General features: G+C 42.5%; 1 protein-coding gene across 1 annotated transcript in view; it reads left to right on the top strand.

Annotated features, from left to right (window-relative positions):
- Positions 1-12,766, top strand: part of LOC121544206 (GDNF family receptor alpha-4-like) — a 90,818-nt gene that overhangs the window by 39,687 nt on the left and 38,365 nt on the right. Inside the window, exons 6-7 of the mRNA XM_045209032.1 lie at positions 665-782; positions 6,875-6,984. Of these exons, the coding sequence (XP_045064967.1) occupies positions 665-782; positions 6,875-6,984 (228 nt within the window). The remainder of the gene's footprint in view (positions 1-664; positions 783-6,874; positions 6,985-12,766) is intronic.

Here is a 12,766-nt window from a genome sequence, read left to right as displayed (position 1 = left end):
TTTGGTGGAGGAGGAATAATGGTCTGGGGCTGTTTTTCATGGTTCGGGCTAGGCCCCTTAGTTCCAGTGAAGGGAAATCTTAACGCTACAGCATACAATGACATTCTAGACGATTCTGTGCTTCCAACTTCGTTGCAACAGTTTGGGGAAGGCCCTTTCCTGTTTCAGCATGACAATGCCCCAGTGCACAAAGCGAGGTCCATACAGAAATGGTTTGTCACGATCGGTTTTGAAGAACTTGACTGGCCTGCACAGAGCCCTGACCTCAACACCATCCAACACCTTTGGGATGAATTGGAACGCCGACTGCGAGCCAGGCCTAATCGCCCAACATCAGTGCCCGACCTCACTAATGCTCTTGTGGCTGAATGGAAGCAAGTCCCTGCAGCAATGTTCCAACATCTAGTGGAAAGCCTTCCCAGAAGAGTGGAGGCTGTTATAGCAGCAAAGGGGGGACCAACTCCAAATTAATGGCCATGATTTTGGAATGAAATGTTCAACGAGCAGGTGTCCACATACTGCTGGTCATGTGAAACGGAAGAGAGAGAGAAAGAAAGAGAGAATAAATTATAATAATAATAATTGAATTGAAAGAGAGAGACAGAGATAGAAAGAGAGAGAGAGAGAGTGTGTATGCAACCCTAACCCACTCCAAACTGTCCAGACACGGCGTGCGCTGAGAGACGGAGACAGACCATCATACCAGCCTGCTCCTATGAAGACAAGGACAAACCTAACTGTCTGGCTGCACTGCGACTCTGCAGGTCTGACTACGTCTGCAGGTAGGGGTGTAGGGTGGTTGTTTGTGTCTGGGTCATTTATTTGTTAATCAGTCTCTCTGTCTCTCACTCTCTGTCTGTCTCTGTCTTTGTCTCTCTCTCTCTCATATTATGTCTATATACAGTGTTGTAACAATGTGCAAATAGTTAAAGTACAAATGGGAAAATAAATAAACATAAATATAGGTTGTATTTACAATGGTGTTCGTTCATCACTGGTTGCCCTTTTCTTGTGGCAACAGGTCACAAATCTTGCTGCTGTGATGGCACACTGTGGTTTTTCACCCAGTAGATAAGGGAGTTTATCAAAATTGGATTTGTTTTCAAGTTCTTTGTGGATCTGTGTAATCTGAGGGAAATATGTTTCTCTAAGACGGTCATACATTTGGCAGGAGGTTAAGAAGTGCAGCTCAGTTTTCACCTCATTTTATGGGCAGTGTGCACATAGCCTGTCTTCTCTTGAGAGCCAGGTCTGGCTACGGCGGCCTTTCTCAATAGCAAGGCTATGCTCACTGAGTCTGTACATAGTCAAAGCTTTCCTTAAGTTTGGGTCAGTCACAGTGGTCAAGTATTCTGCCACTGTGTACTCTCTGTTTAGGGCCGAATAGCATTCTAGTTCTTTCCAATGTGTCAAGTAATTCTCTTTTTGTTTTCTCATGATTTGGTTGGGTCTAATTGTGTTGTTGTCCTGGGGCTCTGTGGGGTCTGTTTGTGTTTGTGAACAGAGCCTCATGACCAGCTTGCTTAGGGGACTCTTCCCCAGGTTCATCTCTCTGTAGGTGATGGCTTTGTTATGGAAGTTTTGGGAATCGCTTATTGTTAAGTGGTTATAGAATTTAACGGCTCTTTTCTGGATTTTGATAATTAGCAGGTATGGGCCTAATTCTGCTCTGCATGCATTATTTGGTGTTTTTCGTTGTACACTGAGGATATCTTTGCAGAATTCTGCATGCAGAGTCTCAATTTGCTGTTTGTCCCATTTTGTGAATTCTTGGTTGGTGAGCGGACCCCAGACTCACAACCATAAAGGGCAATGGGTTCTGTAACTGATTCAAGTATTTTTAGCCAGATCCTAATTGGTATGTCGAATTTTATGTTCCTTTTGATGGCATAGAAGGTCCTTCTTGCCTTGTCTCTCAGATCGTTCACAGCTTTGTGGAAGTTACCTGTGGCGCTGATGTTTAGGCTGAGGTATGTATAGTTTTTTGTGTGCTCTAGGGCATTTGTATTCGTGGTCCTTGCAACTGGACCTTTTTTGGAACACCATTATTTATGTCTTACTGAGATTTACTGTCAAGGCCCAGGTCTGACTGTGCAGAAGATCTAGGTGGTGCTGTAGGCCCTCCTTGGTTGGTGACAGAAGCACCAGATCATCAGCAAACAGTAGACATTTGACTTCAGATTCTAGTAGGGTGAGGCCGGGTGCTGCAGACTGTTCTAGTGCCCTCGCTAATTCGTTGATATATATGTTGAAGAGGGTGGGGCTTGAACTGCATCCCTGTCTCACCCCACGGCCCTGTGGAAAGAAATGTGTGTGTTTTTTGCCAATTTTAACTGCACACTTGTTGTTTGTGTACATGGATTTTATAATGTCGTATGTTTTTCCCCCAACCCCACTTTCCATCAATTTGTATAGCAGACCCTCATGCCAAATTGAGTCAAAAGCTTTTTTGAAATCAAAAAGGCATGAGAAGGCTTTGCCTTTGTTTTGGTTTGTTTGTTTGCCAATTAGGGTGTGCAGGGTGAATACGTGGTCTGTCGTACGGTAATTTGGTAAATAGCCAATTTGACATTTTCTCAGTAGATTGTTTTCACTGAGGAAATGAACTAGTCTGCTGTTAATGATAATGCAGAGGATTTTCCCTAGGTTGCTGTTGACGCATATCCCAAGGTAGTTATTGGGGTCAAATTTGTCTCCACTTTTGTGGATTGGGGTGATCAGTCCTTGGTTCCAAATATTGGGGAAGATGCCAGAGCTAAGGATGATGTTAAAGAGTTTAAGGATAGCCAATTGGAATTCGTGGTCTGTATATTTTATAATTTCATGTAGGATACCATCAACACCACAGGCCTTTTTGGGTTGGAGGGTTTGTATTTTGTCCTGTAGTTCATTCAATGTAATTGGAGAATCCAGAGGGTTCTGGGAGTCTTTATTTCTGTTTGTCCTTTGTTATAGAGCCAAAAAGATTTGAGAAGTGGTTTACCCATACATCACCATTTTGGATAGATAGCTCTTCGTGTTGTTGTTTGTTTAGTGTTTTCCTATTTTCCCAGAAGTGGTTAGAGTCTATGGATTATTCAATTACATTGACCTGATTTCTGACATGCTGTTCCTTCTTTTTCCGTAGTGTATTTCTGTATTGTTTTAATGATTCACCATAGTGAAGGCGTAGGCTCAGGTTTTCTGGGTCTCAATGTTTTTGGTTGGGATAGGTTTCTCAATTTCTTTCTTAGGTTTTTGCATTCTTCATCAAACCATTTGTCATTGTTGTTGCTTTTCTTCAGTTTTCTGTTAGAGATTTTTAGATTTGACAGGGAAGCTGAGAGGTCAAATATACTGTTTAGGTTTTCTACTGCCAAGTTTACACCTTCACTATTACAGTGGAACGTTTTGTCCAGGAAGTTGTCAAGAATGGATTGAATTTGTTGTTGCCTAATTGTTTTTTGGTAGGTTTCGACACTACTTTCCTTCCATCAATAGCATTTCTTAATATTATTCAGTTCCTTTGGCTTTGATGCCTCATGATTGAGTATTGCTCTGTTCAAGTAGACTGTGATTTTGCTGTGGTCTGATAGGGGTGTCAGTGGGCTGACTGTGAATGCTCTGAGAGAATCTGGGTTGAGGTCAGTGATAAAGTAGTCTACAGTACTACTGCCAAGAGATGAGCTATAGGTGTACCTAACATAGGAGTCCCCTCGAAGCCTCTCCTCTGACAGAACACAGTCTGTCATCTCTCTCTCCGTCTCTCTCTCTCTCCTCTCCCAGGAACCAGCTGGCTGAGGGGAGTCTTCTCTAGGTTCATCTCTCTGTAGGTGAGGGCTTTTTGGTGGAATGTGTGGGCATCACTTCCTTTTAAGTTGTTGTAGAATTTTGATAACTACCGGGTAAAGTCCTAATTCTGCTCTGCATGCATTGTTTGGGGTTTTGCGTTGTACACAAAGTATATTTTTGCAGAATTCTGCATGCAGAGTCTCAATTGGGTGTTTGTCCCATTTTGCGAATTATTTGTTGGTGAGTGGATCCCAGACCTCACAACCATAGAGAGCAATGGGTTTGATAACTGATTGAAGTATTTTTAGCCAGATCTTAATTGGGATATGGAGTTTTATGTTCCTTTTGATGGCATAGAAGGTCCTTCTTGCCTTGTCTCTCACAGCCTTGTGGAAGTTACCTGTGGCGCTGATGTTTAGGCCGAGGTAGGTGTAATTCTTTGTGTGCTCTAGGGCAACAGTGTCTACACAGAATTTGTATTTGTTGTCTTGGCTACTGGACCTTTTTTGGAACACCATTATTTTAGTCTTACTGAGATTCTATATCAGGGCCCAAGTCTGACAGAATCTGTGCAGAAGATCTAGGTGCTGCTGTAGGTCCTCCTTGGTTGGGGACAGAAGCACCAGATCATCAGCAAACAGTAGACATTTGACTTCAGATTCTAGTAGGGTGAGGCCGGGTGCTGCAGACTGTTCTAGTGCCCTCGCCAATTCATTGATATAGACGTTGAAGAAGGTGGGGCTCAAGCTGCATCCCTGTCTCACCCCACGGCTCTGAGGAAAGAAATCTGTTTGTGTATTGCCAATTTTAACTGAACACTTGTTGTTTGTGTACATGGATTTTATAATGTCATATGCTTTCCCCCAACCCCACTTTACATCAATTTGTACAGCAGACCCTCATGCCAAATTGAGTCAAAAGCTTTTTTGAAATCAACAAAATATGTGAATACTTTGCTTTTGTTTTGTTTGTTTGTCAATAAGGGTGTGAAGGGTGTATACGTGGTCTGTCATATGGTACAGAGGGAAAAAAAAGTATTTAGTCAGCCACCAATTGTGCAAGTTCTCCCACTTAAAAAGATGAGAGAGGCCTGTAATTTTCATCATAGGTACACGTCAACTATGACAGACAAATTGAGGAAATAAAATCCAGAAAATCACATTGTAGGATTTTTTATGAATTTATTTGCAAATTATGGTGGAAAATAAGTATTTGGTCACCTACAAACAAGCAAGATTTCTGGCTCTCACAGACCTGTAACTTCTTCTTTAAGAGGCTCCTCTGTCCTCCACTCGTTACCTGTATTAATGGCACCCGTTTGAACTTGTTATCAGTATAAAAGACACCTGTCCACAACCTCAAACAGTCACACTCCAAACTCCACTATGGCCAAGACCAAAGAGCTGTCAAAGGACACCAGAAACAAAATTGTAGACCTGCACCAGGCTGGGAAGACTGAATCTGCAATAGGTAAACAGCTTGGTTTGAAGAAATCAACTGTGGGAGCAATTATTAGGAAATGGAAGACATACAATACCACTGATAATCTCCCTCGATCTGGGGCTCCACGCAAGATCTCACCCCGTGGGGTCAAAATGATCACAAGAACGGTGAGCAAAAATCCCAGAACCACACGGGGGACCTAGTGAATGACCTGCAGAGAGCTGGGACCAAAGTAACAAAGCCTACCATCAGTAACACACTACGCCGCCAGGGACTCAAATCCTGCGTGCCAGACGTGTCCCCCTGCTTAAGCCAGTACATGTCCAGGCCCGTCTGAAGTTTGCTAGAGTGCATTTGGATGATCCAGAAGAGGATTGGGAGAATGTCATATGGTCAGATGAAACCAAAATATAACTTTTTGGTAAAAACTCAACTCGTCGTGTTTGGAGGACAAAGAATGCTGAGTTGCATCCAAAGAACACCATACCTACTGTGAAGCATGGGGGTGGAAACATCATACTTTGGGGCTGTTTTTCTGCAAAGGGACCAGGACGACTGATCCGTGTAAAGGAAAGAATGAATGGGGCCATGTATCGTGAGATTTTGAGTGAAAACCTCCTTCCATCAGCAAGGGCATTGAAGAAACGTGGCTGGGTCTTTCAGCATGACAATGATCCCAAACACAATGCCCGGGCAACGAAGGAGTGGCTTCGTAAGAAGCATTTCAAGGTCCTGGAGTGGCCTAGCCAGTCTCCAGATCTCAACTCCATAGAAAATCTTTGGAGGGAGTTGAAAGTCCGTGTTTCCCAGCGACAGCCCCAAAACATCACTGCTCTAGAGGAGATCTGCATGGAGGAATGGGCCAAAATACCAGCAACAGTGTGTGAAAACCTTGTGAAGACTTACAGAAAACGTTTGACCTGTGTCATTGCCAACAAAGGGTATATAACAAAGTATTGAGAAACTTTTGTTATTGACCAAATACTTATTTTCCACCATAATTTGCAAATAAATTCATTAAAAATCCTACAATGTGATTTTTTTGAGAAAAAAAATCTCAATTTGTCTGTCATAGTTGACGTGTACCTATGATGAAAATTACAGGCCTCTCTCATCTTATTAAGTGGGAGAACTTGCACAATTGGTGGCTGACTAAATACTTTTTTTCCCCACTGTATTTTGGTAAGAAGCCGATTTGACATTTGCTCAGGACATTGTTTTCACTGAGGAAATGTTGGAGTCTGTTGTTGATGATAATGCAGAGGATTTTTCTGAGATTGGTGTTGACGCATATTCCACGGTAATTATTGGGGTCAAATTTGTCTCCACTTTTGTTGATTGGGGTGATCAGGCCTTGGTTCCAAATATTAGGGAAGATCCAAAGCTGAGGATCAAAGGCCCTGTGTTAGAGGGATGGATGATGTCTTGTGTCCCTCCCCCAGGTCCCGCTGGGCCCAGTTCCTAACTGATGGATGATCTCGTGTCCCTCCCCCAGGTCCCGCTGGGCCCAGTTCCTAACTGATGGATGTTGTCTTGTGTCCCTCCCCCAGGTCCCGCTGGGCCCAGTTCCTAACTGATGAATGTTGTCTTGTGTCCCTCCCCCAGGTCCCGCTGGGCCCAGTTCCTAACTGATGAATGTTGTCTTGTGTCCCTCCCCCAGGTCCCGCTGGGCCCAGTTTCAGTACGACTGCCAGCCGTCAGAGCACGTTGCCAGCGGCTGCAAACAGGACAACTACGCAGCCTGTCTCCTGGCCTACACCGGCCTCATGGGTAATACTAACACTAATAGGCTAATACACTTGACACGTAACTTGGGACCCTCTGCTTCACAAACACATTAAAACTTGAAACTTAACAACTTACTAACCTATTGCGTTACCGCAAATGATCCTCCTTGACTATTGGATATTTTATTAGCATCCCCACAGTGTTTTCATCTCCGTTACATTAGCATGAGACATACCATTCAATAAAACCTGGGCATAATTAGTGTATAAAATTATGTTCATACTTGGGGTGTAACATTTATTGGCTACAAAACAAACGCCCCATAATATCTGGCCCTCTGCCCTCCCTAAATCGTGGCATTGAACGGTTCAGCAGACTTTTAGCCCTCCATAACTGGCTATGAGACTATCGCAGCTCTGTGGGTGTAACATTTATTGACAATTTTGATACCTTCTGGAAACAAATCTCGTTTTATAAGGAGGATGGGATCCACCAAAATAATTTGGGTTCCTGGATCCTTTCACAGCATTATAAGGCTGCGTTGAGACAATGACTTATCAATTACCCAAGTCCAGCTCATTTAATCCTGTCGCTGAGTCGTCATAATGCTTCAGCAAATGTACATTATCCTAAGGGCGCTGGAAGACACAATGCAAGTAAACTAGTATATGTCCCTCTTACTGCCCTGAATGCCTCTGCTGATCCGACAGCTATTGTATGCAGTAATCATGTGCCTATGAACCAGAGTTATACTGTTAGCACTGAGGCGGTGTGCCCTAGCAGGAAGTCCACTGTGTGCAGCTCACCCTGCACTAACATAAATAACCTGAGCACCTCTGCTAAACTTTCCAGTAAAACAATAAAAACAAGCAAGCATCCCAGAAGAAAAGTGCTCAAAATAGCCCACGTTAACATATGTATCTTAAGGAACAAGGTTCATGAAATCAATAATTTGCTAGTAACAGATGACATTCATATTCTGACAATCTCTGAAACTCACTCAGATAATACGTTTGATGATACAGTAGCAATACATGGTTAGAAGATCTACAGAAAAGCCAAAGGCGGAGGTGTGGCCGTTTATGTTCAGAACCACATTCCTATAAAGCTTAGAGAGGATCTCATGTTAAATACTGTTGAAGTAATATGGCTACAAGTTCATCTGCCTCACCTAAAGCCCATTCTGGTGGGAAGCTGCCATAGACCACCAAGTGCTAACAGTCAGTATCTGGATAACATCTGTGAAATGTATGTGATATCAACAGAGAGGTATATTTTCTGAGTGATTTTTATATTGACTGGCTTTCATCAGGCTACCCACTCAAGAGAAAGTTTCAAACTGTAACTAGTGCCTGCAACCTGGTTCAGGTTATCAGTCAACCTACCAGGGTAGTTACAAACAGCACAGGAATTAAATCATCAACATGTATTGATCACATCTTTACTAATGCTGCAGAAATGTGCTTGAAAGCAGTATCCAAATCCTCGGATGTAGTGATCATAATATTGTAGCCATATCTAGGAAAACCAAAATTCCAAAGGCTGGGCCTAATATAGAGGTCATACAATAAGTTTTGTAGTGATTCCTATGTTGTTGATGTAAAGAATATAAATTATGTTGGTCTTGGTGTGTAATGAGAAGCAACCAGATGCTGCACTTGACACATTTATGAAATTGCTTATCCCAGTTACTAATAATCATGCACCCATTAAGAAAATGACTGTAAAAACTGTTAAATCCCCATGTATTGATGAGGAATTGAAAAATTGTATGGTTGAGAGAGATGAGGCAAAAGAGATAGGTCTGGCTGCACAACCGATTGGCAAACGTACTGCAAATTGAGGAATCATGTGACTAAACTGAATAAAAAGAAGAAGAAACTACACTATGAAACAAAGATAAATGACATAAAGAATGATAGTAAAAAGCTTTGGAGCACCTTAAATGAAATTTTGGGCAAAAAGGCAAACTTCGCTCCATCATTCATTGAATCAGATGGCTCATTCATCACAAAACCCACTGATATGGCCAACTACTTTAATTATTTTTTCATTGGCAAGATTAGCAAACTTAGGCATGACATGCCAGCAACAAATGCTGACACTACACATCCAAGTATATCTGATCAAATTATGAAAGACAAGCATTGTAATAATGAATTCCGTAAAGTGTGTGTGGAAGAGGTGAAAACATTGTTGTTGTCTATCAACAATGACAAGCTACCGGTGTCTGACAACTTGGATGGAAAATTACTGAGGATTATAGTGGACGATATTGCCACTCCTATTTGCCATATCTTCAATCTAAGCCTACTAGAAAGTGTGTGCCCCCAGGCCTGGAGGGAAGCAAAAGTCATTCCGCTACCCAAGAATAGTAAAGCCCCCTTTACTGGCTCAAATAGCCGACCAATCAGCCTGTTACCAACCCTTAGTAAACTTTTGGAAAAAATGTTGTTCGACCAGATACAATGCTATTTTACAGTAAACAAATTGACAACAGACTTTCAGCACGCTTATAGGGAAGGACATTCAACAAGCACAGCACTTACACAAATGACTGATGATTGGCTGAGAGAAATTGATGATATAAAGATTGTGGGGGCTGTTTAGTTAGACTACTGTGCGGCTTTTGACTTTATCGATCATAGTCTGCTTTTTGAAAAACGTATGTGTTATGGCTTTACACCCCCTGCTATATTGTGGATAAAGAGTTACCTGTCTAACAGAACACAGAGGGTGTTCTTTAATGGAAGCCTCTCCAACATAATCCAGGTAGAATCAGGAATTCCCCAGAGCAGCTGTCTAGGACCCTTACTTTTTTCAATCTTTACTATCGACATGCCACTAACTTTGAGTAAAGCCAGTGTGTCTATGTATGTGGATGACTCAACACTATACACATCAGCTACTGAAATGACTGCAACCCAACAAAGAGCTGCAGTTAGTTTGGGTGGCAAGGAATAAGTTAGTCCTAAATATTTCAAAAACTAAAAGTTTGTATTTGGGAAAAATCATTCACTAAACCCTAAACCTCATCTAAATCTTGTAATGAATAATGTGGAAATTGAGCAAGTTGAGGTGACTAAACTGCTTGGAGTAACCCTGGATTGTAAACTGTCATAGTCAAGGCATATTGATACAACAGTAGCTAAGATGGGGAGAAGTCTGTCCATAATAAAGCGCATCTCTACCTTCTTAACAGCACTATCAACAAGGCAGGTCCTACAGGCCCTAGTTTTGTCGCACCTGGGCTACTGTCCAGTCGTGTGGTCAGGTGCCACAAAGAGGGACTTAGGAAAAATGCAGTTGGCTCAGAACAGGACAGCATTGATGACCTTTAGATGTACACAGAGAGCTAACATTAATAATATGCATGTCAATCTCTCCTGGGTCAAAGTGTAAGAGAGATTGATTTCATCACTACTTGTATTTGTGAGAGGTATTGACATGTTGAATGAACTGAGCTGTCTGTTTGAACTACTGGCACACAGCTCGGACACCCATGCATACCCCACAAGACATGCCACCAGAGGTCTCTTCACAGTCCCCAAGTCTAGAACAGACTATGGGAGGCGCACAGTACTACACAGAGCCATGACTACATGGAACTCTATTCCACATCAAGTAACTCATGCCAGCAGTAGAATTAGATTTTTTAAAAACAGATAAAAATACACCTTATGGAACAGCGGGGACTGTGAAGCAACACAAACATAGGCACAGACACATGCATACACACGATAACATACGCACTATACACACACGTACACATGGATTTTGTGTTGTAGATATGTGGTAGTAGAGTAGAGGCCTGAGGGCACACACTTAGTGTGTTGTGAAATCTGTTGTGAATGTATTGTAATGTTTTTAAAATTGTATAACTGGACCCCAGGAAGAGTAGCTGCTGCCTTGGCAGGAACTAATGGGGATCTATAATAAACCCCAGGAAGAGTAGCTGCTGCCTTGGCAGGAACTAATGGGGATCCATAATAAACCCCAGGAAGAGTAGCTGCTGCCTTGGCAGGAACTAATGTGGATCCATAATAAACCCCAGGAAGAGTAGCTGCTGCCTTGGCAGGAACTAATGGGGATCCATAATAAACCCCAGGAAGAGTAGCTGCTGCCTTGGCAGGAACTAATGGGGATCCATAATAAACCCCAGGAAGAGTAGCTGCTGCCTTGTCAGGAACTAATGGGGATCCATAATAAACCCCAGGAAGAGTAGCTGCTGCCTTGGCAGGAACTAATGGGGATCCATAATAAACCCCAGGAAGAGTAGCTGCTGCCTTGGCAGGAACTAATGGGGATCTATAATAAACCCCAGGAAGAGTAGCTGCTGCCTTGGCAGGAACTAACGGGGATCCATAATAAACCCCAGGAAGAGTAGCTGCTGCCTTGGCAGGAACTAATGGGGATCTATAATAAACCCCAGGAAGAGTAGCTGCTGCCTTGGCAGGAACTAATGGGGATACCTAATAAACCCCAGGAAGAGTAGCTGCTGCCTTGGCAGGAACTAATGGGGATCCATAATAAACCCCAGGAAGAGTAGCTGCTGCCTTGGCAGGAACTAATGGGGATCCATAATAAACCCCAGGAAGAGTAGCTGCTGCCTTGACAGGAACTAATGGGGATCCATAATAAACCCTAGGAAGAGTAGCTGCTGCCTTGGCAGGAACTAATGGGGATCCATAATAAATACAAAAAACAAATACAAAACCTACACGTCCAGTGTAGCATCTAAAAACGTACTGTTGTCACCATAAGTCAGTGTAACTCTGGCTCTGAGATAAGAACTAACTAGTCTAAACTCTTACAAAAAAGGGTTCTTTGGGGTTCTATGTAGAACCTTTTGCTTCTTTGGACGAGATTAAAGAACTCTTTAAAAAGGGTTCTATCTACACTGAGTGTACAAAACATTAGGAACATGCTCTTTCCATGACATAGACTGACCAGGTGAATCCAGGTGAAAGCTATACTCCCTTTTTGATGTCACCTGTTAAATCATGTGTTGCAGCCATGTTATGTTGTTGTCTTAGGTCTCTCTTTATGTAGTGTTGTGGTGTCTCTCTTTATGTAGTGTTGTGGTGTCTCTCTTTATGTAGTGTTGTGGTGTCTCTCTTTATGTAGTGTTGTGGTGTCTCTCTTTATGTAGTGTTGTGGTGTCTCTCTCTATGTAGTGTTGTGGTGTCTCTCTGTATGTAGTGTTGTGGTGTCTCTCTTTATGTAGTGTTGCGGTGTCTCTCTTGTCGTGATGTGTGTTTTGTCCTAGATTTGTATTTTTAATCCCAGCCCCCGTCCCCGCAGGAGGCCTTTTGCCTTTTGGTAGGCCGTCATTGTAAATAAGAATTTGTTCTTAACTGACTTGCCTAGTTAAATAAAGGTTAAATAAATAAAAATATCCACTTCAATCAGTGTAGATGAAGGGGAGGATACAGCTTAAAGAAGGATTTTTAAGCCTTGAGACAATTGAGACATGGATTGTGTATGTGTGCCATTCAGTGGGTGATTTAAATAGTAGTAGGTGCCAGGCACACTGGTTTGAATTAGTCAGGAACTGCAACGCTGCTGGGGTTTTTACGCTCATCAGTTTCCCCGTGTGTATCAAAAATGGTCCACCACCCAAAGGACATCCAGTCAACTTGACACAACCGTGGGAAGCATTGGAGTCAACATGGCCAGCATCTCTGTGGAACGCTTTCAACACCTTGTAGAGTCCAAGCAATGACAAATTGAGGCTGTTCTCAAGGCAAACGGAGGTGCAACTCAATATTAGGAAGGTGTTCTTAATGTTTGGTACACTCACTGTATATACCCAATGAAGTTA

This window comes from Coregonus clupeaformis, chromosome 29, assembly GCF_020615455.1.
Source record: "Coregonus clupeaformis isolate EN_2021a chromosome 29, ASM2061545v1, whole genome shotgun sequence".
Classification (NCBI taxonomy): Eukaryota; Metazoa; Chordata; class Actinopteri; order Salmoniformes; family Salmonidae; genus Coregonus; species Coregonus clupeaformis.
Note: the sequence above shows the minus strand (reverse complement) of the source record. Positions and strands in the feature narration are given on the sequence as shown.